Source organism: Populus nigra, chromosome 17 (genome assembly GCF_951802175.1).
Source record: "Populus nigra chromosome 17, ddPopNigr1.1, whole genome shotgun sequence".
NCBI lineage: Eukaryota > Viridiplantae > Streptophyta > Magnoliopsida > Malpighiales > Salicaceae > Populus > Populus nigra.
Window position 1 is genome coordinate 11,643,418 of NC_084868.1, and position 24,680 is coordinate 11,668,097.

General features: G+C 33.0%; 3 protein-coding genes across 5 annotated transcripts; 2 read left to right on the top strand and 1 right to left on the bottom strand.

The window, feature by feature from the left end:
- The first annotated feature begins 6,065 nt into the window (after nucleotides 1–6,065).
- On the top strand, nucleotides 6,066–7,566 carry LOC133676526 (uncharacterized). Its single transcript, XM_062098205.1, has 2 exons — nucleotides 6,066–6,441; nucleotides 6,795–7,566. Coding segments are annotated over exons 1-2 (468 nt in total). The 5' UTR covers nucleotides 6,066–6,439; the 3' UTR covers nucleotides 7,261–7,566.
- Nucleotides 7,567–10,667: 3,101 nt separating this feature from the next.
- On the top strand, nucleotides 10,668–13,511 carry LOC133677172 (H/ACA ribonucleoprotein complex subunit 4-like). Of its 2 annotated transcripts, none has more exons than XM_062099035.1 (2): nucleotides 10,668–12,601; nucleotides 13,073–13,511. In XM_062099035.1, the coding sequence occupies exon 1, from the start codon at nucleotides 10,799–10,801 to the stop codon at nucleotides 12,569–12,571; it is 1,773 nt and encodes a 590-aa protein (XP_061955019.1). In that variant the 5' UTR covers nucleotides 10,668–10,798; the 3' UTR covers nucleotides 12,572–12,601; nucleotides 13,073–13,511. The 2 variants fall into 2 exon arrangements, with proteins under 2 accessions (XP_061955019.1, XP_061955018.1); XM_062099034.1 differs by having other exon boundaries at nucleotides 13,121–13,511.
- Nucleotides 13,512–13,628: 117 nt separating this feature from the next.
- LOC133677171 (calmodulin binding protein PICBP-like) lies at nucleotides 13,629–19,098 on the bottom strand. 2 transcript variants are annotated; one of them, XM_062099033.1, is made up of 3 exons: nucleotides 18,519–19,098; nucleotides 14,802–18,411; nucleotides 13,629–14,142 (listed from the first exon to the last, which is right to left on the bottom strand). In XM_062099033.1, exons 1-2 carry the CDS (start codon nucleotides 18,852–18,854, stop codon nucleotides 14,830–14,832), a joined length of 3,918 nt encoding a protein of 1,305 aa, XP_061955017.1. In that variant the 5' UTR covers nucleotides 18,855–19,098; the 3' UTR covers nucleotides 13,629–14,142; nucleotides 14,802–14,829. The 2 variants fall into 2 exon arrangements, with proteins under 2 accessions (XP_061955017.1, XP_061955016.1); XM_062099032.1 differs by lacking the exon at nucleotides 13,629–14,142 and adding an exon at nucleotides 14,379–14,660.
- Nucleotides 19,099–24,680: the final 5,582 nt, after the last annotated feature.

Sequence of the window (24,680 nt, forward strand, 5' to 3'; positions counted from 1 at the left end):
ACTTATATATATTTGGTCCTTTTATTTTTCAAAAGTCATGGGCAAAATCAATTTTGTTTCCAAACTTTTTTTTTTTAATCATTGGTTTGAAAGAGGTGAGAGAAAATTATTGTAATTTGGTATTAGAGAGAGTTTATGTCGGCAATGATTTCGGCCATATACGGCCGATATTTGTATCAAATTATTTCATTTAACGAGAAGAGCTCATGTTATATGTGTTTTTTACCTTGAAATTGTCTAAAAAAAAATATTTGAGCTCTATAAGATTTTGATTTCGAGTTCATTTTGGTTTTTGGAATGTTTTTTTTGTTTTTTTTTTTTAAGGGCATAGATAGATTTATCAAGTTCCTATGATATTTTCTACATATTTGGGTCAAAATGAATTGAGCAATTAATTTTTGGGTTGGAGAAACTTTTGCCTTGATTTTTCAGTTACTGTGGTGGCCGAGAACCAGATAATATCAAACAACAAGTCGTCTAATTTATTTTTTTAAAAAAAACATCGAGGGCGAGCGAAATGATATGTCACTCACCCTATGAAAAAAAAAGGGGTCAAGCACATGGGACCTTACTAAATGGTTCGGACATACTAGCCTGGCTTATCAAGCCTAGCATCGTTTAGTTTTTTTTTTTAATTAATGTTTTTTTTATATGTATCTTACAAAATAATTTTTAAATTAATACTCTTTCTTTCTTTTATATTATCTATCTAACCTCTTTTAAATAATGGTTGTTTCTTGGTTATTTTGTATACATTTGATTTTTTAAGAGATTATTCTAATTTATCTATAAATTTATTTTATGTTTTATATAAATGAAATTTATTTTAAAAAATAAAAATATTTATTTTCAGATAATAGTTTTAATGCGTGTAACCTTGCATGATATTTTTTTACATTTTATTTTATTCAATCAATTTTATGTGTGTTTATTTTTATTATCATTTGATTAAATAAAAAAACAATTATTGCAAACAAAATCATTAAACACAACTATGTCAAAGCTCCGCATTCCAAGATCAATTATCGTGGTCTATATTCAACTCTCAGTTTTTTTTCATCTCTATTTATTATTAATATTTTATTTATTTACTTATTAACACACATAATTTTTAATTTTATTTTATTAGATATATATACAAGCTCTTTGATTTTAACTTTTTATATTTTAATATAAAAAACATGTTGAAAAAACCTATATTTTCATTTTTTTAGGAAAAAAATCAACTATTTATGAAACTCAAGTCAAATAACTAATTAAATTTCTATTCCTCATAAAACTAGACTCGATATAAACACGTGTATGTTGAAATAAAAATTATTTAATTTCCATTTATTGATTGAGAAAAATAACTTATTTCAATTTTTAACCATTCACTAATTTATAAGAATTTCATCATTAAAATCTAAATTAATGGTTAGGGTATCATTAATAGTTAATTATGTTCCTAGCAGGTTGAGAGAAGGCTTGTAATTGAGTTTAGTCTTGTTTTTTATTTTTGAAGTTGAATTTAAAGAAAAAGGTTACCAGAATCTTTTTCAAATGTATCAAACTCGGATTATAATTTTTTTTACAGATCATTTGAATTTAAAGTAACTTTTGGGTTTTAAATTTATAACAAAACACTACCTTTAAACTTTTGACCAAGATCTTGTTTGATTTTTTTTTTCTAGGGAAGGAAAGCAAAATGGATTAACAAAGGAGATTGAGTGTGAACTTAGCAACATGGTTATCCTAACTTATAACTTGAATCCAAGTTTATATAACAAGTTAATTGAGTTAATTTGCGAGAGAGTTAGGTTGAATTGGATTTATTAATTTATTTTTAATAAAATAATATTTTTTTTAATATTTTTTTAAAAAAATCCCCCTCAAGTTTTAATCAAGTAGTCTGGGATTAATTGGTTCAGCTTTCTAAATAATTCAAAAATAAATTTAGTTTGAGTTAGGTTCTGAGTTAATCTATGAGATCAGGTTTGATAATTATATCTAATTTTTTAAAAAATAGCTAAGATAAATTAAAAAAAACAAATTGAAGTTTGTGGCTTTATGTATTTTTATTTAGATTAAAGAAACTCCCTCTCTCTCTTATGCACTTGGAAGGTTCCATTATTTAGACAAGGTTTTGCAATAACTAGGCGGATTAAACTTAGCTGATTTACAATATTGATAGTCATTGGAGGTTTATTTGATAATTAATTTTAAAATCTATAGGGATTAGTCGAGGTACATGCAAGTTGGTTCGAACATCTCATATGAATAAAAAACTAGCTGGTTTATCTATATAGTTTTAGTTATAAAATTTAAATTGATTGGTTATCCCATGTCTAATTGATTTGAGTTGAAAAAAAATTATAATTAGAAAATTAGAAATTTAGGTCAACTCTAAACACCGTCTTTAATTTATTGATTTTTTTTAAAAAAATAGATTAATCTCCAATTTAATCATTTTTTAATTTAGATTTTATTCCAAGTTATATATACACACACAACTATTCTATTATGTTTACGCTTATTCTTTAACGTGAACAAGGCACGATCACAGTCTCTTTTTTGCCCGAATTGCCTTTTTTTTTTAATAAAGAAAAGGAAAAGGAAAAGGAAAGGGTGGAGAGACAAATTATGGAAAATGACAACCAAACACCTTTCACGATTATGATGGAATATAATAAAAAGTGTGGTGAATCTCACCTGGTCAGTGTGTTAATATGTTTTTTTAAAAGTATTTATTAATTAAAAATATATAAAAATAGTGTTTATTTATTTATTATATCAGTATATTAAAATTATTTAAAAATATTAATTTATTATTTTTATTTTTTATATCAGCACATCAAATTTATTTTAAAATATTTAAAAAATATTAATTCAATATTTAATATTTTTTTATACCAGCATATGCATTGTATTATTAAACAATCACTTAATTTTTTAAAATGAGAATTTGATTTTTTTTCAAATGTTCTTTTTAAGGCATTATTTAATCAATTTTGCATGAATTTGACCTCCTCGCGTTGATTTTTTTTATTAACTATTTAAATCTAAACTGGTGAATTAATAGATTTTGTTTCTACTGCAAGATTTATATCGCTAAAGTTCTGACATGATAATTCTACATTAAAAAAATTCTCATAAATCATCTTTTTTTCTGATTTTTTTTTCTAGAAAGTAACTTGACGTGGCAAAATAAAAAAACACAAAATTATGAAAAAACTTTTAATAGATTTTTTAAAATAATTTTAATTAAAAAATTTATCAAAATATTTTATTTTTACTTTTTAAATTTTATTTTTAATATCATCACATCCAAAAAATTTAAAAATTTTTAAAAATTAATTTAAAATTAAAAAATTAATTGTTTTTTCTTTTAAACAGTTAAACTGCAATGATAAACAGCGCTTAATTATTCAAACCAAGACAACGGACCCACCCATGTGAGCAATTATTGACCTTGCAATAAAAAGCTACCTAATAATTAACACGGTTTCGATGTAATTTTCAAATCATCAACGGTCAAGATCATCGAACTTGATGACGACACGTACTCAAAGTGGGACCATATTAGGTAACCGAGCACCCGGTTGGGAGTGTTGTACACATGGCGTGCTGGTGGGTAGGATAAAAACATGATCATAGATTGATGATATCTGCCATATCTTGCCAACCACAAGGAATACATCCTAATCATTTCGTCTAATCTCATTATAATTAAAGATAGAATACGCATACTATACATTTATAAAAACAATTTATTTTTAAATGCTAGCTTTTTAAATTAGAAATAAAAGGGTTAGGAGAAAATTAATTATTTTTATCACTTCTTAAAATCAAAACTTAAATATTTAAAGCAATATTTCTTTTCTATCTTATCACCATTTTTCATACATTGAACATTATTTTTTTTATCAGGACCTATAACATATTTTGTGATCAAGAAAAGTATACAAATTCTCTTTAAATTTAAATATAAAATCATGATGTGAGAAGTAAATTTAATTAGGCAGTTTGCCAATCTAAAAAATACTACTGGAAAATACTGCAAGTTGCCCTTTCCATCTATCCTCAGCACATGTTACGAATGATTATTTTTTATTTGATTTTTATTAAAAAAATAATTAAATTGATTTTAGAACAAAAACCGGTTCAAACTGGTTTGACTCGGGTTTTTTCTGTCTGGATTCGGTTCAATTCAGTTTTTTTGATTTCAAAATTATAAAACTAAATCAATTGGTTTTTTAAAAATTCTAATCGGTTTTTTTTACGATTTGATTTTTTCAGTTATTATTTTTTTTAATTTTCTTCGTTTAATCAATTTTTTAGTTTTTTTACTCAACCTATGACCCAAATTATTATTAATCAAAAGCACATCCATCTCTAATAATTAATTCGAGTGGTTAAAGAATATTTTTAACTTTGATCCACCGAATCCAAATTTTTTTATATATATAAACTTAATTTGTGAATAGTAAAAAAACAAATGCTTTTATAATTAAAAAACTATCAATTTATTTTTTCTAAGTATTTTTCATGGTTTTCATTAAAATCATCTAAAAATATTATTTTTTTTAGGTCTAAAGATAATTTGAAAGGTACTTTTAAATACATAGCAACTTAATAATTGTATTATAAAATAGTAACTAAATAATTAACAAAATAATCCAATATTGGTGGTTCGTGCGGGCAATTTCTGGCATTTTTAATACATAGTTGGTGTCATCGTCCTGCTTATTAAATAATTAACAAAAGAACAAAGTTATTACTATGTTTTTGTCCGTATGCCAAAACCCTAGTTATATCCTTAAATTCTCAAAAATCTGGAGGCTACTTAATTTTTCCAGTCTTCTGACTTCCTAATTGCAGCTAACATCGGCACTGTGTTTTTAATTTTAATTATTTTTATTAATATAAATGTTCAGTGAGTTTGCGCACATCTTAACTAATTTTACATGCTCTAAAGTTAACAATTATATAAGTTTTTAGTGGCCATCATATTATAAACTACAAGGCTCGAACATAAAATTATAAAAAAAAATAAACTTCTTAATCTCAAGTTTTTATCACTGACCACCTATTAGATAATTGTGCTTTTAATTTTATCATAAACGTTGCTTCATGATCATGGCTCAAATTATAGATAAAATATGATAAAATTTAATGGTTATAAATACACATCAATTTAATAATATTGTCTAACATAATAAGTTCATTATTTGTATAAATCAATTAATTTAAGACTTAAATCTTACAGCTGCAGGAGTCATGACTGCGACACTTGTAAAATATTCTTTCATGTGACAACATATTATAGCATAATTAAAGAATAAAATTGCCTTATCAGAGCATTCAAAGTTTATAAAAACAATCTAAAAAATGTGAGAATTTATTTATTTATTTATTCAGGGAAGAACGAAGGTGTCAACGGTAATTCAAGGGTGGATTTACGTCTCCGTCAACGATCATGTTATGGGAGTTCAGGCTCAGTGTTGGAGGAAGAGCTAGGCCCATGTCGTTTGCCAAAACGCAAGTAAACGACAAATTCTTCAGAAGAAAAGGAGAAGGACATCATTCATTGCCTTGAGTTTGTCTGGAAAAGAGCCCGGCAGTGCACGGGGTTTGGGTCCTATGGGTCCAATATTTCTCTATTTTTGAGGTGTTGTTTTGCTTTTAAAATAAAGCAAGTAACAACATTAAATAAAATATTTAACTGAAAAAAAATTATTTCACAATGATTGATCATAAAAAATAAATATTTGTAAATATTATAGAAAAATATCCTACCAGTATTTTTTTAAAAATTAACAAAACAAAAATTAAATAAATTATTTTTTAAAAATAATAAAAAACTTTATTCAAAGTTAACTATTTTTTTTAATTAATATGGATGTTTGAGCCAACTTATGTTTATCTCGATTAATTCTATGAACTCTGAAGTTAATGATTATGTAAGTTTCTAGTAGCTATAAAATTTATAGAACTCAAACAATTAATTTCTAGGCTGTGTAAATGGGAAAATGAATTAGTTTAACTTATGAAGTTAATGACCCGTTAACCACGTTAGAAATTGAATTGTGTTGTTATTTATTTAAACAGGAGATTCTAGGCTGTGTAAATGGGAAAATGCCGGTGTTTTTACAGGAGAGAGCGACGTTCTCTCTTTTGGGACAGTGTGTTTTGTATGGCAGAGGCAATGGGAAAATGTCGAGGGATGGAATGGAAGAGGGTGATTGATTCAGTGATGAATTGCCTGGAAGTGTTTGGAGGAAGCAATGGAGGGACGAGTTGAGGGTGTGATAAACTTGATGGGATTGTTCAAAAGATGGGCTCTGTATTTGGTTGGTGTGTGACTCCTTTGAAGAATATGGTACAGGCATAGATTAGGTTCCGAAGCTGCATCACTTACATTGGAATGGGCAGATAGTTTCTCATTGTATGTCCACGGATGTAAGTCATGCTTACTTCTACTATGCGATATTCAGTTTTTGTTTGTAGCTGGTAGTGGTGCTAATTGTCTTTATAGAATTGTAAGAACTTTTTGATTCTTTAATGGGTGAAAAATGTACCTTCCTCCTCATGGCCTGATTTTGTCCACTGATTGAGTTATCCTCTGCTTGAGTTGCTTGTGGAATTTTAATGAACAATTAACCTGTTGAACCTGCATATGATGTTTCATTTCCCAACTGGGGCCACAATTGATGCCTCGATATTCTGAATCTTCTGCTGTCATGAGTTTTTGGAACAATGTTTATTGTTCATTCCTCGTCATTTTGATTATCCTTTTTAATTTTACTTTGAAGGTCGCAATCATGTGTGGAATATAAGGAGAATGCAGCGCTGCGCAGGCATTCTATGTGGTCAAGTTTAGCTGTGGATCATCTTTTGGGAATTTTGATTGGCTCGGCACTCTTACTTCATGCTGAATCTGTTTGCTTATGGATTTTGACCTTTGCCAGCGTCATTACGAATGAGTTGTTGCGCTCAGGTTGTGTGTGGTTGATGGGAGTACCAGCAGGTTTCAAGTCGAATACAGAACTGGCAGGAGTTCTTGGCGTGATTTCAATATATGCAATACAAATATGGCCTACCCTTTGGATCTTAATTGATTTCCTCTTCATTTATTTCATTAAGGGACTTGGTCTACTGGGGATTCTTTTTGGAGCAACTATTCCTGCTGCTTTGATCACAGATATGGTTTCCCTAGCAACATTGCAACTCTTCACTGGGCAATCTCAGTCCTGTATTCCCGGCAAATACAAGCTTTAGCAGCTCTGTGACATCTTTTCAGGTAAAAATTGAACATCCCTTGAAGATTCTATCTACAATTATAATTCAAAATTACTCTCTGTTAAATAAACTATTGCTCGTGATGTGTAATTGATGATAACGTGAGTTATGCTACGGGGATGTCACATGACCGACAACAAAGTTGCTTTGGATCCTTCAAGTAAAGCTCGGAAAAAAGCCCAATTAAGGATTCCTGGGGGAAAAAAAAGAAAGTTCATATAGGAACCTTAAAATTCCAAAACAAAGAATGGCAAATGAGAAAAAAAAAAAAAAAAATTCTTCTCTCGTTTGTTTTCTATTTTTTAAAAAAATTATAAGACCAATCTAGAGAATATCGTTACAATCCAAGATTTGGGTAGTGAGTAAAAACAATAATCCAAGTCAATTTAAATTTTTTTCTTTCAAATATTATCACTAAAATAATATTGTTTTTATTATCACAGATAATAAATAAAAAAATAATTTGAGTTAATTTTTTTTAAATTATCACTATTTTCGTTGACCTAACTCAGGCCAAGTGTCATAAATGTCAATTTGGCTATTCACGAGTTTGGCTACTAGGGATCAAACTTGCATGCATAGGCATAAATAAGCATATAATTAATCTTAACATGATATTGATTAATAATAATAATCCAGCATACGGGGGCACTCATGCGGCGAGAAGCATGAGAAAATGCAGGCCTTCCACTTATTTAAGAATTAATGGTCAAAATTAAAAGAATTCACTTATTAAATATAAACAAACATGGAACAAGAATTGAGAAAGAGGTTCAATGAACAAGTATTGTAATTTGTTCCCAATTTTTTTTTTTAAATCCACTCCAATCTTTAACAAGAAACAAGAAACAAGAAACAAGAAACAAGAAACAAGTGGAGTATAATTGACTCTTGAGCCTATCACGATAATTTTATTAAACTACAGTGGTCGATACGTATAAGATATATAGATGCATTTTTCCATTAAAAAAATAGATAGATGAAGTTCCAAGCTAGTGTCTTGATGAATGGTATCCACTAATAATTTGATTTCCAAATTAATTTCAACAAGAATAATAATTCTCCATCAATCGATTTTGACCCACCAACCCTAAAAAAAAATGTTTGTTGAAAGCTGACTGTTCTATATATGAGCAATTTTTTAATCACATGTTTATATATAACCTATTTGTTTTAGCGGTTTGACCGTATTTTTTAAAATATTTTTAATTTTTTTAATATGTTAATATCAAAAATAAAATTAAAAAAATAAAAAAAATCATTATATATATTTTTTTTTAAAAAAATATTATAAAAAATAACTATTTACATAATACTAAACACTACCTAACAATTTTAATATTTCAAAAGGCCCACGAGTCTGTGCTAGATTCTAAAGTATGTGGAAATCCAAAAATTACTCAGTGAATTTAATAATAATGAAGGAACGATGTTCAAATAAAATAGTAATGGAAGAACAAAAGAAGTAGACAAGAATGCTTGTTGTAAAATACCTGTCAAATCCCTTTTTTTATGTATAATTTTTATTCAAAATAACGTTATTTCAATATTTTTTTCATTTTCTTTTTCAAAATAATATGGTTTCTATTTGAAAAACCGATATATACCTGACATGGGTACGAGGAATATGACTGTTACCTTGGGATATTCGTGAAAATATTCCTTTTCATAACGCAGCCTGCGTGTGATGCACGTTGTGTTTCCCAGCCATGAGTGAAAAACAAAGTTTGTGAGATATTGGCCATGAAACATGCTGGCTTTCCTGTGAAAGGGACAAAGTGACCATTGGTAACCATCGATGGAAAGCTACAAACATCATGCATCCCTTCCCACTATGAATCTCATGCAGCCAAAAACCTTTTTTGAAATCAATACCTGCCGCACTAAGGAAAAAAGTTGTTTTTTTTTAATTAGTTCCCTTGACTTTCTTCCAATATCTTGCGAGAAACAAATATTTGATAATAATAAAAAACTCTCCAGAAAGTGTCATGTAGTTCATGAAAATTGGATATAAAGCTAACATGATTTGATACTTGTGCAAGAGATTACGCCAAATGTTACAATGGTCACAGCATGAAATCCCCTTCGGAATGCGATGTTAATAGCAGGGAAAAGCTCATCATCTACTGGATTTTATCAAACTTTCATTGTGTATATATATATATTTGGATCAGACATCGATCAAGTGGAGATTACAGAAATATATAGCTATGTCCAAGAACAGAGACTAAAAGCCAAGAAAAAGAGAGGGTGCATGCTCCTTTCATCATGGAAACATTATTAATTAGAAAGCCAAAATCTCCACGCAGCAACCAAGAAGTTGGATTCGGAGAGAATTATCTGAGAAGCTTGCTTTCACCATCTTCTCTTCTCGATCCCACCTTGCTTGATTATGCAGTACTCCTCCTGTTCATGGGGGTATTGGACTTGTTGCCATGCTTGTTGTGGCGTAGAACTAAGCTTGTGGGGTGGTGTTTCTGGTTTAGATCATCAGTGATCATGACTTCTCGCTTTTGAACCTCCAAGGGAAGAGCAATACTTTTCTGGGCGGTGGTGCCGGTGTCTACTTTCACAGATTGTGGACGAGGAGGGTAGAAGAAATCTGTAGGGAAGAATTTGTATTGAAGGCCAGCCATGGAATCAAAAAACTTGATGGTTGTTGAGAGCGAAGGAACTTTGAAATCTTGGCAGGAAGTGGTTCCCTCGGCTGTCATATTTATATATAGAGAGGGAGGGGAGCTGCAATGTGAAAGCATCTTAGTACTTGGCATATTAGTTTGGTGTGCTGAGAAACCAACATTTACTTCGAATTTTAAGGAAATTGTCTATTTGTGTCCGTATTTTTTTTTGTGTTTCCTTTTATTCATATTCAATGTGTTACTGCCAATGTGGATTTTAATAAAACTAATCGATCCGGCTTAGTTTGAGTTCGGTGGTTTTTTTGGTTTTTAAAATCTAAAATCAAAACAAAATTGGATTCGAATTTTTTAAAATTTTGAAATTAAAATTATTCCAAAATTAAAAAATATAATTTAATTAATTTTGGATCGATTTTTAATTCGGATCTATTTATAGGGACGTTCCTGATATTTTCTCACTCCAAATCAAATTTATACTCCCTTTTTTGATATGATGGCATGACTCAGTGATGTTCATGTGAGGGATGTCTCCTTCCTGGAGCAGGTAAAGACGGTATCTGATGGGTTCGGCCCATTTTCATTCCCTAACTCGAGTCCAAATCCAAGTAAACCGGGCTTAACAAACGTCTGGGCCTGTTTGGTTGCAAGGACCTACTGGGCCTAACAGGATAAGGTCTTGTCCAATTCGTACCCAACATCAGAGACATGAACAGAAAACCCTAGCCCATCTCAACGTCACATTTCTTGCCCCCTTCCTCTCAAAACCCCCCAAAACCCTAACCCTATAAATCCGCATTTCCACCTCTAAACCCTTCTCCTTCACTAGCCTCCGTCAAAAACCCTTGAAGCCAGAAACTCAGACACTCCCGGTTTCCACCATGTCTGAAGTCGAGCTTTCTCGTTCTGAGAAGAAAAAACACAAGAAAAAAACCCAAGAAACTGAAACAGACACGAACCCTACAGACACAGGCAAAGATTTCATGATCAAACCCCAGAACTTCACCCCAACAATAGACACTTCACAGTGGCCAATTCTTTTGAAAAACTACGACAGACTTAATGTGCGAACTGGACACTACACTCCACTTCCATGTGGTCACTCACCTCTCAAGCGTCCACTTGCTGAATACATCAGGTATGGTGTTATGAATCTTGATAAACCAGCAAACCCATCATCACATGAAGTTGTTGCTTGGATTAAGAGGATTTTACGTGTCGAAAAAACTGGTCATAGTGGTACTTTAGACCCTAAAGTTACTGGTAATTTAATTGTTTGCATTGATAGAGCTACTAGACTTGTTAAATCTCAACAAGGTGCTGGGAAAGAGTATGTTTGTATTGCTAGATTGCATGATAAGATTGCTGATGTTACGAAAGTAGCCAGAGCATTAGAGACGCTTACTGGAGCGGTTTTTCAGAGGCCGCCCTTGATTTCTGCTGTTAAAAGACAGCTTAGAATTAGGACAATTTATGAGAGTAAGTTGTTGGAGTATGATGCAGATAAGCATTTGGTTGTTTTTTGGATTTCGTGTGAGGCGGGGACATATGTTAGGACAATGTGTGTGCATTTGGGGTTGATTCTTGGTGTAGGTGGGCATATGCAAGAATTGAGGAGGGTGAGGTCAGGGATTTTAGGGGAGAAAGATAATATGGTTACTATGCATGATGTTATGGATGCTCAATGGGTTTATGATAATTATCGTGATGAGAGTTATTTGAGGAGGGTTATTATGCCCCTTGAAGTGATTTTGACTAGTTATAAGAGGTTGGTTGTGAAGGATTCTGCTGTGAATGCAATTTGTTATGGTGCTAAGTTGATGATTCCAGGGCTGTTGAGGTTTGAGAATGATATTGAGGCTGGTGAGGAAGTTGTGTTGATGACTACTAAGGGTGAGGCTATTGCTCTGGGAATTGCTGAGATGACAACTGCTGTTATGGCTACTTGCGATCATGGTGTTGTGGCAAAGATTAAGAGGGTTGTGATGGATAGGGATACTTATCCGAGGAAATGGGGATTGGGTCCGAAGGCTTCAATCAAGAAGAAGTTGATTTCTGAGGGGAAGTTGGATAAACATGGGAAACCAAATGAGAATACTCCTCATGAATGGGCGAGAAATTTGGTTTTGCCTGCTGGTGGTGATTCTATGGTTGCTGGCCTTGCTGCTGCTGCTGAACCAGTTGTGAAGGAGATTGGTGAAGATGGTGAGGGGCGCAAGCGCAAATTGGATGAAAGCTCTGATAGCCCTGCTGCTCATGTTTCAAAGAAGGCTAAAACTGAATTAGTTAAAGATGAAGAGAGTGTCAAGGTTAAGAAGGTGAAGGAAGGGCTTGTGGAGGGAAGTGATGATGAGAAAAAGGACAAAAAGAAGAAGAAAAAGAAGAGTAAAGAGGACGGTGAGCTAAAGGAAGAGCCTGTTGTGGGAAGTGAAGATGAGAAGAAAGAGAAAAAGAAGAAGAAAAAGAAGAGTAAAGAGCATGCTGAAGTGGAAAATTTAGTAGAAAAGGAGACTGAGAAGTCTGGGAAGAAGAAAAAGAAGAAGAAAGACAAAGAGGCTGAAGAGGCCGCAACCATTGAGAATGGCAAAGCTGATGGAGAGGCTGATAAAAGTGAGAAGAAGAAAAAGAAGAAGGACAAAGATGGAGAAGATTAGACAAGAAAGTTAGTAACATTTTGATTTAAGGTAGTAATTCTGATATGCCTGCTTTTGTTAACTTATGGCATCTGCAGTACTGTTAGTAGTTTTTGTAATGTTTTCATGTAGTTTAAGCAGAAACAATTTCCAGAACTGGGGTCTGCTTTCAGAATGGTTTATTTGGCTATAAAATTTTTGTTATATTCTTCACATGTGCAATAAATTTTTATTTTTCTCCTAGGACCATTCATAAATTTTTTTCATGAGATTTTGTGGCTGTGCTGTTTCATATGAAACTTGTATTAATATTTTCTTTTTCAATGTAATGTTTCTTAATTTTTTTCAAGTTTTCCATTTTGTACATCTTTGGTAGCTTATGAATTTGGGGATTTGTGTGAGAAGGTTGTTTCATGGAGTATGGGGGGTGATTGGTTTGAATTTGCTATGCTAGTGGCACAGAGATACTTCTGATAGTGGTATTCTTATAGACAAATTTTGGTATTTACATCTTGGGTGCAGGCATCATTCTCTTTTCTGTTTCTTTTTTGGTTGGATGAATGGTTTTAGGGCATGAGGTCGAGGAAGCTCTCGGATATTTGCAGATGCAGCGAGGATTGGAGCTTGTTTGCCTTGCAAGCCCTGCATGGATTCCAAGTTCATCTATTCACTATTCAGAATCAAAAGGCCGATTTCTGTAGATAGCTTCAGTTTTGGAGCTGCCTTCGAATTGTTTCATGGTTTATGCTGGTTCGATCCACAACATTCTGTCATTCTGTGTAATGCGTCGTTCTGTGGTTTAGTCAAGGAACTTTCTTAGTTTGGTTGCTTTTAGACTAATGGATGTTTAAGCGTCTACATTTCTCACCTAGATATGCGACGTTAAGTTTTCCATGACTTGTAGTGGGTTTTGGATTGGACGTGAAATCATCAATTAAGACACATCTTGTTACAGAATAAACACCAGCCCTTGAATGCTCTATATGCATAGTCGCGGAGGATATATTCACAGAGAACAGATCATGAAACCTGCCTTGTCAATTGGATGAAAATGATAAAAGGAAAAAAAATCACGTCAGAAAAGTAAAGAGTTTCTTTTTGGATCACACAGGCCAGGATTATCACCCTGCAACATTCATCAATCAATCAATTTGCGTAAACATGAAATAAAATTTAGCAGCTCGAAATACACAAATGCTGTGTTTTTAAAGGGTATGGATCAAATTTGGATTTAGCCGAGTAAGTTTCATGTAATGGTCTTGGGTTCAAATACAAGGAAGGGCGGTGTGGATGGCTTGTTCAAGACAAGATAGCGAAGAGAAGAAACTGTTCTTCTTTACCAGTTTCAGTCTTTATAGTACAAAGAAGAAGCCCGCCTTCAAAACTAGTAGTTTCCACTCCAGAAGGTACACACATGGCTCACAGCTGTCTGTCTATTTGCTTGAGGGTTTTTCTTAGAAAGAAACAAAAATTCTTTTTCGTGGGAATTTCCTTGGTTTCTTGCTTTTCCTAACCTCACATTTCCTTGTTGAAACTCTTCGTTTGCTCCTGCTTCTCCTGCTGGCATGGTAATTTATTATCGCTACTTACAGCTGCATCATGTATCGGGGGTCCAGAAAATGATTACAATACCGTTAGATTTGTAATTTCTTGGGAAAGAAAGTCATTTATAGAATCAAGAAAAAATGGGAGATTTAGTGCAGTAATGTTCACTATTGTTCTTATTTTTTGCTTCTAATGAGAAGTCAGGAAACTAGGTGGTTTATCGGATATTAAGCATTCTGATTGCTGATTCTGCCGAGTTCGAAGAGAATCTGGCCATGAAAACTTACAGAAAACCCTAATCTGCATTGAATAACAACATAACTCTTATTCAGTCTCCACAACAAACATCTTTTGTACACTCACAAGGTTTTAAAAAAGCAAAAATGATAGTAGCCTATACACCTTGACATCTTCAATGAGTTTTTTACTTTCATCTTTTGATAGAATGCTATCCCTACATGCATGATAAATCCACTGAGTTTATTACTCCTGTGTGATTATTTAGCATGTCTTACTGATACTACTAAATGAATAATTATCGACTAGCAGCTTCTTGTCGCCACACCTGCATGTTTTTCAAACACTGAGTTGTTAATTCTTTATGACTTCTATTTTTCAAAAACAGAAATCAAGTGGCTGCTGTTGTGTACAAGATTGTTGGCTTTGAAATGATAACAGAAAGGAAACTCAAGGGCTGTGTACTCACCTTAAGAATAACTAGAAGGGCTGCTGTATCATGTATCTGACCACTCTCCACTTCCAATAGGGGTGACTGCCTCAAAGGCTTCTACAAGCAATGACACTTTTCTTTTCCGAGCTGGAGTCAGTTTAGCAACGACCTGTCGAAGTGCATAATCAAGCATCCATTCATCAGCATTTTTCCTGTCATCCGTGTCTTGGTGCCTTAGACGAACCTTTTCAGCTTCACTTAAAGGGTCCAAGGGCAGAAATCGTGGCTCCTGTTGATTGAATTTTTTCACCTTCTCCAATGCCTTGACAAATCTCTTGAGGAGGACAACCTTTTTCAGATTGCTCCAGTTCTTTTGCACAGCTGGCTTTGGTTTGTTTCCTTCTGTTGGTATTGGTCTTGTCTTTTCTTGTGCATTGATGTTATCAAAATCGAGCTGCGATTCTTGTTGATACAGTGTGGTGCTCTCCTCTGCTTCTGTGCTGTCAGATTCTCCAAAGCTGTCACTGGTGCGCTCAAAGGAAGATGAGATGAATGGTTTCTCTCCTTCCTCGGGTTTCTTTTCAATATACTCCTGATCCTGGTCTTGAGTTATGTCACTGGCAACTGATTGATAATCAGGCGCGTCATCTTGAATTTCAGGAAGAGGAATTTGGTCAATTGCTTCTTCCACTAGCCTTATGGCTTCCATCTGTTGGAGTTTAATCTTTTGGTTGTCCGCATCATCATTCCTCGATGTTTTCATGCCAACCAATGTGTTGCCATCATCCCCTTGTTCTTCCTTATCTGCTCCCTCAATAAGTGTCGCATTACCTGATACTATGTGCTTATATATCAAGAACCAGAACTTCGCATGTTTCTGCTTTTCATGTGCTACATCAGTTGTGCAACCTGGTTCTGATTCGTGAAGCAAGGTGGACCCTTGGAGAAACTTATTTTTGAGCTTATTCTCTTCTCCAGCAACTTCAGATGATTCCTCTACCGGTTCAGAAATTGTAGATGAAGAAACCACTTTGGTAATGGCAGTGGAACCCTCGTTGTCTTTTGGGGTTTGGCCGTCAGGTTCATCTGATTCATCATAAATTCTGTTGTTTTGGTTATTGGTGTCTGAGTTTTGGCTGCTTAATCCAAAATCACGATCATAAACCTCCGAGGCAGAAACTGATCTTCCTCCTTTGGCATCCTCTGGGAGAACTTCCCCATTTATCACAAGTTCCTCAGTAGAAGTTCGTAGAGCATCATCTGTATTTGGCAAAGGCCGGTCACATAACTTAGTTTCTGTATCCTCAAACAAACAGTGGTTGACGAAATCAGGTTCATTGTCTTTGATAATGGAATTAGTTTCACCATTACCAAGATTGAGAGCAACAAATTGGTTCTTCAAGTCTGCAACAGTGTTCTCCAATGACGAAGTGGTTGATGCGATTGTGTCAAGGCTTGATGTCTTACGAAGGGTGATTCCAAAAATAGTTTCTTTTCCTTCTATGGACTCGTTGCAGTCAGAGGCACCATTGCAGGTTTTAACTGGAGTTGTATGAGAAGAAGCTTCTATGTTGAACCTTGGAGAAGTACCAACTTCATTGAGTGGGGTGATGGTCTCAAATGCTCGTACAAGCAGAGCTACCTTTCTCTTTTGAGCTGGGGCTAGTGTAGAAATAACCTGTTGAAGTGCATGATCAAGCATCCATTCCTCAGAATTTTTTCTCTCCTCCAAGGTTTGATGGCGCAGATGAACTTTTTCTGATCCTAATTCAGCCTCTGCATGTAGAAACCGTGCCTTCTGTGGATTGAAGTTCCTCACCTTTTCCAATGCCTTGACAAATCTCTTGAGGATAAGTATCTTTTTCAGATTACTCCAGTTCTTGGGCATTTGCTGGTTAGACTTGCTTTCCACCCTTGAATGTGCTTTCTCTCTTTCAAAGGCATTATCAGCTTTGAGCCTCAATTCTTCTGGTTCCTGAACTATGCTGTCTCCGTCTGAATCATAGGAAGTCAAGATGCTTGATTGCCCATCTTCACTTTGATCCTTCACTGCAAGCTCCTTGTCTGAAGTGTCACTAGCAATTGATTGATCATCAGATGACTGGTCAGGAATTTCTGCGAGTATTCTATCAAATGCTTCTTGCACCAACTTAATGGCATTGCATTGGTATTGGTGAATTTTTCCACCGTGTTCATCATGATCTTCCTCATCGTTGCTCTGATCTGTACTAGAAAAATCCCGAAAAGAACCAGATTTGTTGATGCCAGGCAATGTGTTCTCATCTTTCTCTTCTTCCTTGGTTTTTTTATTGAGAGGTGGCCGGGCTCCATTTTCTGTGGCAATACCTGTTGCCATGTGCTGATATAGTAGGTTCCATAATCCCATATGCTTCTGTTTTTCCTTCTGAGTTTCGTGGCTTACATCTATGGCGTATCCATGCTCAGAATCTGCACTTGGGAACTGATAATTTTGCACAACATCTTGGTTATTTTCTTCACTGGCTGCTGTTTCCTCTTGCAATGGCTTACCGATGGAAGCAAAAGAGACCATGTTGTTGATGTCTCTAGACTCCGCAACTCTATTCTGGTTTAGCCTACTGGCTTTATTTAGTTGTTCACCGGCTACACTTGTTGATGCATCAGCCTTAGCAGTGTTTGAGTGTGAATCAATTTTGAGCACATCCAAGTTCAAATTTTCAATCCTACCTTCACCAGCTTCTTGCTGAAGAATTTGAATGTCAGTGACACTTATAACATTGCTGGTGTCTTTGTCATCTCCACCATGAGCACCTTCTTTCGTTGACTCAGATCTTGGTCCAGCTGTTTTGCCAATGGAAGAAGATACAGCTATCTTGTCATGGGATGTTTCTAAAACTGCTGAATCTCCACAAGAAGCCAGTTGACTTGTCCGAGTTCCCTTCTTTACATTGCCAGAACGCTTTACTCTTCGAGAGGATCGGCTTTCTGATTTCATGCTTTTTTGGTTCCTTAACAGACGTCGCCTAATTGATACAAAGCGTTTTAGTGGAGGTACATCAGAATGGTGATGGCCGTGAAGTGAGCAATAACTGTATGGACAAACCTCCATAGCTGAATTTCCTTCAGATTCCCTTCCTTCTGGTTGCAGCTCAAGATGGTATGGAAACTTGGAGTCCTTGATAGCCGAGGAACAGGTGGCTTTCTGTATGCCCGAACGCTTCTTCATGGATGGTCTCTTTGTTCTTATGCTAGCCACTTTTGTTAAGATCCTTACAGGTCTCATAGTGGAAGTTCTTGTCATGACTCTCATAGAATTGTTACCAGGAGAAGCTAGTTTTGGCTTTGAATTCCTTAGTATTTTCCTATTATCATCATTACCACCCAAAGCAGATTCAAAATTGTGGAGACTTGCCTGAAGCTGAACGTTTCTCCCATCCAAACGGTTCATTGCCTTCGAAAAATCAGGTGGTATATCAGCATCACTGGCTAAAACCATGGAAGATCGATTGGCAATCTTGATTGATCTTGACTTCTTCAGTTTTTTCTTCAGGTCAGTTCCTCCAGGAGATATCCTCATCAAAGGTCTCCTGAATTTTGTACTAGACAACCTCGTCAAACTCTTTGCAGGTTTAAAACTAGATCGCCTCGCCAAAGTTCTTGCTGATTTCTGCATGGGAAAGGTAATAGTTTGTCTTATGATATTTAAAATCTCCATTACTTGGAACATTCCTACCAACACTAGTTTTTTTTTTTTTTTTAAAAGAAGGAACTTGCCTGCAAATTCTCTTTCTTTGCATTTGAAGAAGTGGTGGTCATCATATAATTTGGTGACATGCGTGAATGATGCGAGCTTGCTACATCACTAGACAGAACAGAAACATCACCAGATTTGACTTTAGATTGTCTTGTGATGAGTTTCAAGCTTGGCAATCTTGCAAGCTTGATTGATCTTAGCTTCTTTACTTTCCTCTTCAGCTCTCTTCCTCCCCCATTGCTAATATCTTCATTCTGATAACATGATGATGATGATGATCCACTGCTCATAGATGAACTTTCAGACAAGGAGGAATAATCAGAATCAACTTCAGTTCCCAGCTTTGCAGGCATCATGTTCAAAATCTTTAAAAAAAGAAGGAAGGATCTGGTTCCCTGAGACAAAAGAAAGGAATAACAAGAGCTTTCTCTCTCTCTTCTTTAAATTTCAGATGGACAACACTAGTTTTTGGAGGATTTGCAAGGTGCCACCCTGGATATAAGTTGATATGTGCTCAAAGAAATCATGGACATTCCAAAGTTGTGCTGTGGCCGTGTGTGGTTGGTTTCTCCTTCTTGACTTTTTTTTTTTTTTTTTTAACTTCAACTGTTAAGAAGGATGTCATGTTTGAATGTGCCTCGACTTGTATTTCCCGTTGACTTGGCTTTGATAAATTGACTGATTCTTCCTTCTGGGGTATACCATAGTTAATATCTTCGTTTTGATTTTTTTTTTAAATAAACTGATATTAATTTGGACACATTTTTTTTAAAAAAACTTAAATAAATCTTGTTTTGAATTTCTTTTTTAAAAAAATTCTTTAAAATGACAGGCCACCAAGTTAATTTTTAAATTATTTTAAAATAAAACATGATATAAATTAAATTTTAAAATTAATAAATTATCTAATTAATTTACGAAGTTGAATACATATTAATAGATATGATTATATCTTTAGTATGGTAGGTGTTAAAAGTTTATTTTAAAAAAATTAATTTTTTTATTTATTTTAATGTAATATTAAAATAAATTTAAAAAAATAAAAAATAAATTATTTTAATATAATTCTAAATAAAAAATATTTTTAAAAAAGCTATTCTTGTACTGTGCAAATATACCAATATGAAATCCTAACAGTAAAAATAGTGGCTTTTAGATGTCTCATTCAGCTTTTATAGCTGTGAAATTAATTGGGTGGGACCCAAAGCACAGAGAACCACCGCATTCTTTGCCCATCATCATCATCACGATCACGAGAGGCACCACCGGAAAAAGCATCATCGCTGGTTCTCTGTGCTTCTTATTTTATCCAAGAATGACAACCAAACACCGTACAAGAACTCATATTCAAAAGAAAGTGATTCCACAGGTGTTGACAGTCATTTACATGTTAATCCCTGGCTGGTTTTGCCATACAAGGAGGAAAGAAAGATTCAAAGAAACTGGTCATTTTCAAGATCTATGGCTGTCCTGTCTTTTCAATCAATAAAAACTTAGGGTTTTTTTTTTTCTGCGATTCCATAAAGTGAAATTATTTTTTTAATATTTGTAGATTATTTTAAAATATTAATATCAGAAAAATAATCTTGAACACATTTTTAAACAGATACTTGGAATGTTTTTGCAAAACTGTGTTTTACAGAGTTTTGAGATTTACTTTTGTTTAAAATTATTTTTTTAATATTTTAAAATTATTTTGATATGCTAATATCAAAGATAAATTTTTAAAAAATCAAAATTAAAAATATTATTTTAATATATTTTCAAATAAAAATACTTTAACAATAACTATTAACCTAATATAAAACACTGCCTTACTGGAGTAAGCTAAGCCGTCAATTAATTAATATCATATACATGGCCACATGATCGTAGATAAGTTTTCTTATTATCTTGGGTTTAATTTAGACAAAAATTACAATTCAGCCGTTTTTATTTTGATTAGAAATGAATGAGTTTTTTTTTTCTAGTACGTGAAATTGAGATTTTGGTTAAAAATGGATGAGATTTTTGAAAAAAAAGTTTAAATTGTTATAAAAATCAATTAAAAGACTAAGTTATAAATAAATATGAAAATACAAGAAATCAATAGCGGTTATTTTAAATTAAAAGGAACAACTAATTATTTCATAAAAATCATTAAGAAAAACTAAGCTGTAAATAAATATGAAAGTAAAAAAATCTAATTAATTAGAGTCGGAGATTTGGTCTTGGATTCTTTGAACCGAGGAGAGTGTCAGAAAGTGGGGCCATGAAAGGAAGAAGAAACCGCGTCGCACGTTCCGAAGCTGCTGAACATGGGGCCTCTTTCAAGTCCAACCTCCATTGTCGGAGATCGCACGGTGGGGGTGTTGGCTTGGCCTTCTAGTATTCTTTTTCCACGTCTAACACTTCCTCGAAGTTGCTTAATTTTCATCTAAGAGTGTTGTTAATCTAATTAATTAGAGTATTTTTTTTTTTATATAGGAGATCATATTTACTTGTAGGTGATCAGGTTTTGATCCTTTAAGTTAATCCTGTAAGTTACTTGAGGATTATGGGATCCAAGACTGTTAGCAGGAGAAAAAAGAAAAAGATCTAAAAATATATTTGGGATTTCCGTAGGTAGAGTTAAAAGGGCTCATTTTAATTTTATCATTGATAAAATTAATGAAAGGTTAGCTGATTGAAAGGATAAATTGTTGAACAAAGCAAGAAGGATTACTCTGGCAAAATATATCCTAAACGCCATGCCTATTTATTCTATGGAGAACATGTGATTGCCTTACGCTACATGCATACAAGTTGGTTCGGACACCTATATTAAACTAAAAAAAAAATATCATTTATTTGGGGTAACAACGAGACGGGAGGGAGCTGGAATTTAATTAATTAGAATATGATGACTCGTCCTCACATCAATGACGGTTTAGGTGTGAGGGAAACAAGGTTTGTAAATATATCTATGCTTGGCAAATTGATCTAGCTTCTCCTGAATAGTCCTTTTAAATTGTGGGGTGCAAATGCTACATAAGAAATATGTGAAGAATAAGCTGCTGGTTTAGCTTCAAAACTATTCTAATTCAAGTTCTTATAACTGGAAATCCATCATTTGGGCTCTTAAATATTTGAAGGGAGGGTTCATGATAAGGCTTGGTAGTAGAGATGTGTAGATCTGTTATAATAAATGGCTGGAGTTTGGGAGCTTAGTGTCAATTCTTCCTGTAGTGAATATTAGTGACACAAACATGTTGGTAAAGGATCTTTGGGTTGACGAGCGATGGAACTTGGAGTTATTATTTATGGTAATTCCCAGTAATATTTGTTTTGGAATCTTAGCTGTCCCAATTCCTAGAGAGTGAGATTTGAAGAATTGTGATTTGGAAAAAATCAATTGCTGGAACTTATACTCCTCAACTTAGGTATACTTAGCTCCTAAATAGATCTAGATATATGAAGGATGATACGGGGAAGTGGCGTTGGCTAGTGAAGCTTAAGGCCATGGAAAAAGTCAAGCACTTAATTTAGCTCATCTTCTGTAGCTGTTTACCAAGAAACACACTTCAATTTAAGAGGAGATTAACAAACAATCAAGTATGCCCTTGTTGCCAACTTGCTATTAAGGATACTTGGCTTTGTGTTAGGGATTACAAATTGCAGAAGAGCTTGGAAGGTTTGACAGGAACTTGGTTTTATTAGAGTAACTAATTTTCTTGGTGGGAATATTGTTGACTGGATTATTCAGCTAAAGAATTCAAACCAGAGTCATCTGTTTCTTTTGGCTTTATGGTGGATTTAGAGGCAAATAAGTTGTTTTGCTTTAGGAAACCATTATGAAGGTGATGTTTGGCCGAGGATGAATATTTGGAGAATGGTTGCTGATTCTTATATGGCCCGGGGGAGGATATGCATGTAACCAAAGAGACAATCCAGATCTTGTGGCAACAGCTTTTTTGGGATTTTATAAAGATTAATGTGGATAATAGCTCTCTTTAGTGTGGATAATAGCTCTCTCGAAAATCCTGATAGGATTGGAGCTGGTGATTTTATTAGATCTAGTGCAAGAAATTTTCTTGTTGGATGTACTATCTTTACAGGTGTTGCTTGCAACCCACTTCTAGAGTTATTAGCTATTGCTGAAGGACTGTAACTGGCTTGGGATCGAGAATATCATAAGATAATTTGTCACTCGGATTCAAAGGATATTATTAGATTGTTATCTGTTGATCAAGTTAATTTCTATAAGTACAGGGTGTTTATTTTTTAGATTAAGAAATTACTGAGCAGAAACTGAATTGTCAAAATTTAGCATATATTTAAAAAGAGGCTAAATTTTGTGCTGATTTAATGGCAAAGCTTGCAACTTCCTGCGATTATGATTTGATGATCTGGGATTAGCTTCCATCATATCATGCGAATTAACCTCCCTATAGCTGTTATTTTTTTTTCCCCTTTTGTTTCCACTGTAACAAAAAAATAAAAATAAAAAGGTGAATTATGCTGCGGCTTCCTGTATTGATTTTTATGATTTGTTTGGAAATGTGGTTTTTTTAAAAAATTTTATTTTTTTGTTAAAATTTTATTTTTTATATATTTAAATCGTTTTGATGAGCTGATCTTAAAAATAATTTTTAAAAAATAAAAAAAATATATTGATGTATTTTTAAACAAAAAACACTTTAAATCAACACCGTTATCATAATTTCAAATAAATTCTAAGTAGTAAATAGTTTGTATATGATCTACGTGGTCCAAGCTACTATTTAAGAAGAAAAAAACATAAAAAATAGTGCTTTTTAATATAAAATATAGTTTGAAGTCTATAATTCCTAACTCTATAGTGTTTACACTTTACATACATATTTTAATTTTTTTATATATAAAAGTAAATATAATTTATATTAATTTTTATATAAAAATTAATTTTTAACGTTAGCCTAATTAATACACATGTATTGATAAATTAGAAATGAACTAGCAAACATATGAATAGATATAGAGGTCCTACGTACTATTTATGTATTTAATTATTTTATTTACTGTAGCAATTATTTAAGACCTAATTCCTCAAGTATAAGTTCACGACTTAATAAAGTTAATAGTTTTGAACTGTCTTGGCTCATTATTTTTTAATGGTGAAGATATTACTAAATTAGTTCTCATGTTAATTGAAATTAAATTTCTTAAACGGTTTTGATAATCGGTTATAATTACAATTACAAAACAAATCCCTAGAAAAAAACACTGTAGACTCCCTCACTTATTTTTTTTTGTCCTTCTAGTTTTGTTTTTTAATTTCAGACACCAATTTCTTTCTTTCAAATTTATCCTTAAAAATTACTTTAAATGGAATTTTATTCTAATAGTTTATTTTAATTAGCTTATTATAGGGTTCAATCCTCAAAGTTTTTTAATTTTCCATGTTTGATCCTTTTTTTTTTAATTTCAATCCTTATTGGTGTGTTTGGTATTGCGGTTGCTATTGTGGTTTGAAAAAAGTTATTTTATAAAAAGTACTTTTAGTTAAGGTTGGTTTGGAAAAATATATGTTTGGTTAAAACTATGGTTGAAATTGAGGTAGACCAAAAAGTAGTTTAATGTGTTTGGTTAAAAATATGGTTAAAATTGAGGTTGACCAAAAAGTAATTTAATGTGTTTGGTTAAAATTTTTTTAAAAAAATATATATTAATATTGATGGTTTTTAATTTAAATATTATAAATTTAACTATTGCTATTACATCATGAAATAAATAATACTTTATATAAAATATTTTTTATTGTTCCATTAAACTATCTACAATTCCATCACGTATGAAATACATCCAACAAGAACTATAGCTTTCACAAATTTCTTAAGAGCGCAACAACATCAAGTAAAATATAATCAGGAACAAAATTGGAATTGCGATCAAATTCTACAAATGCTACGTCATCAAGTGATCTCTGTCTAATTTATATAGTGTCATTAAATAATATTTAACACTAGTTTTTCGAATAAAACATAATTAAAAATATTTTTTTTATTTTGTTGGGTCAGACCCGGTTCAATGCATAGTTTTGAACCGGACCGGTCCGATCGAAACAGTGGAACATGGCTCCACTGTCTTAGGTTTTCTCAGCACAAGAAGCAGCAAGGAGCTGCTTCTTGTAAACCTGTGGCTGTGTTATAGTTGGTAGTGGGTCCCACCAATAAAAAAATAAT

Excerpts from the sequence above, each read along its gene's own strand:
- LOC133677172 (XM_062099035.1), top strand. The coding sequence starts at position 10,799 with ATGTCTGAAGTCGAGCTTTCTCGTTCTGAGAAGAAAAAACACAAGAAA.
- LOC133677171 (XM_062099033.1), bottom strand. The coding sequence starts at position 18,854 with ATGATGCCTGCAAAGCTGGGAACTGAAGTTGATTCTGATTATTCCTCC. Across the intron at positions 18,412-18,518 it reads CAAAGAAAGAGAATTTGCAG|AAATCAGCAAGAACTTTGGC; the intron begins GCAAGTTCCTTC and ends TTTCCCATGCAG.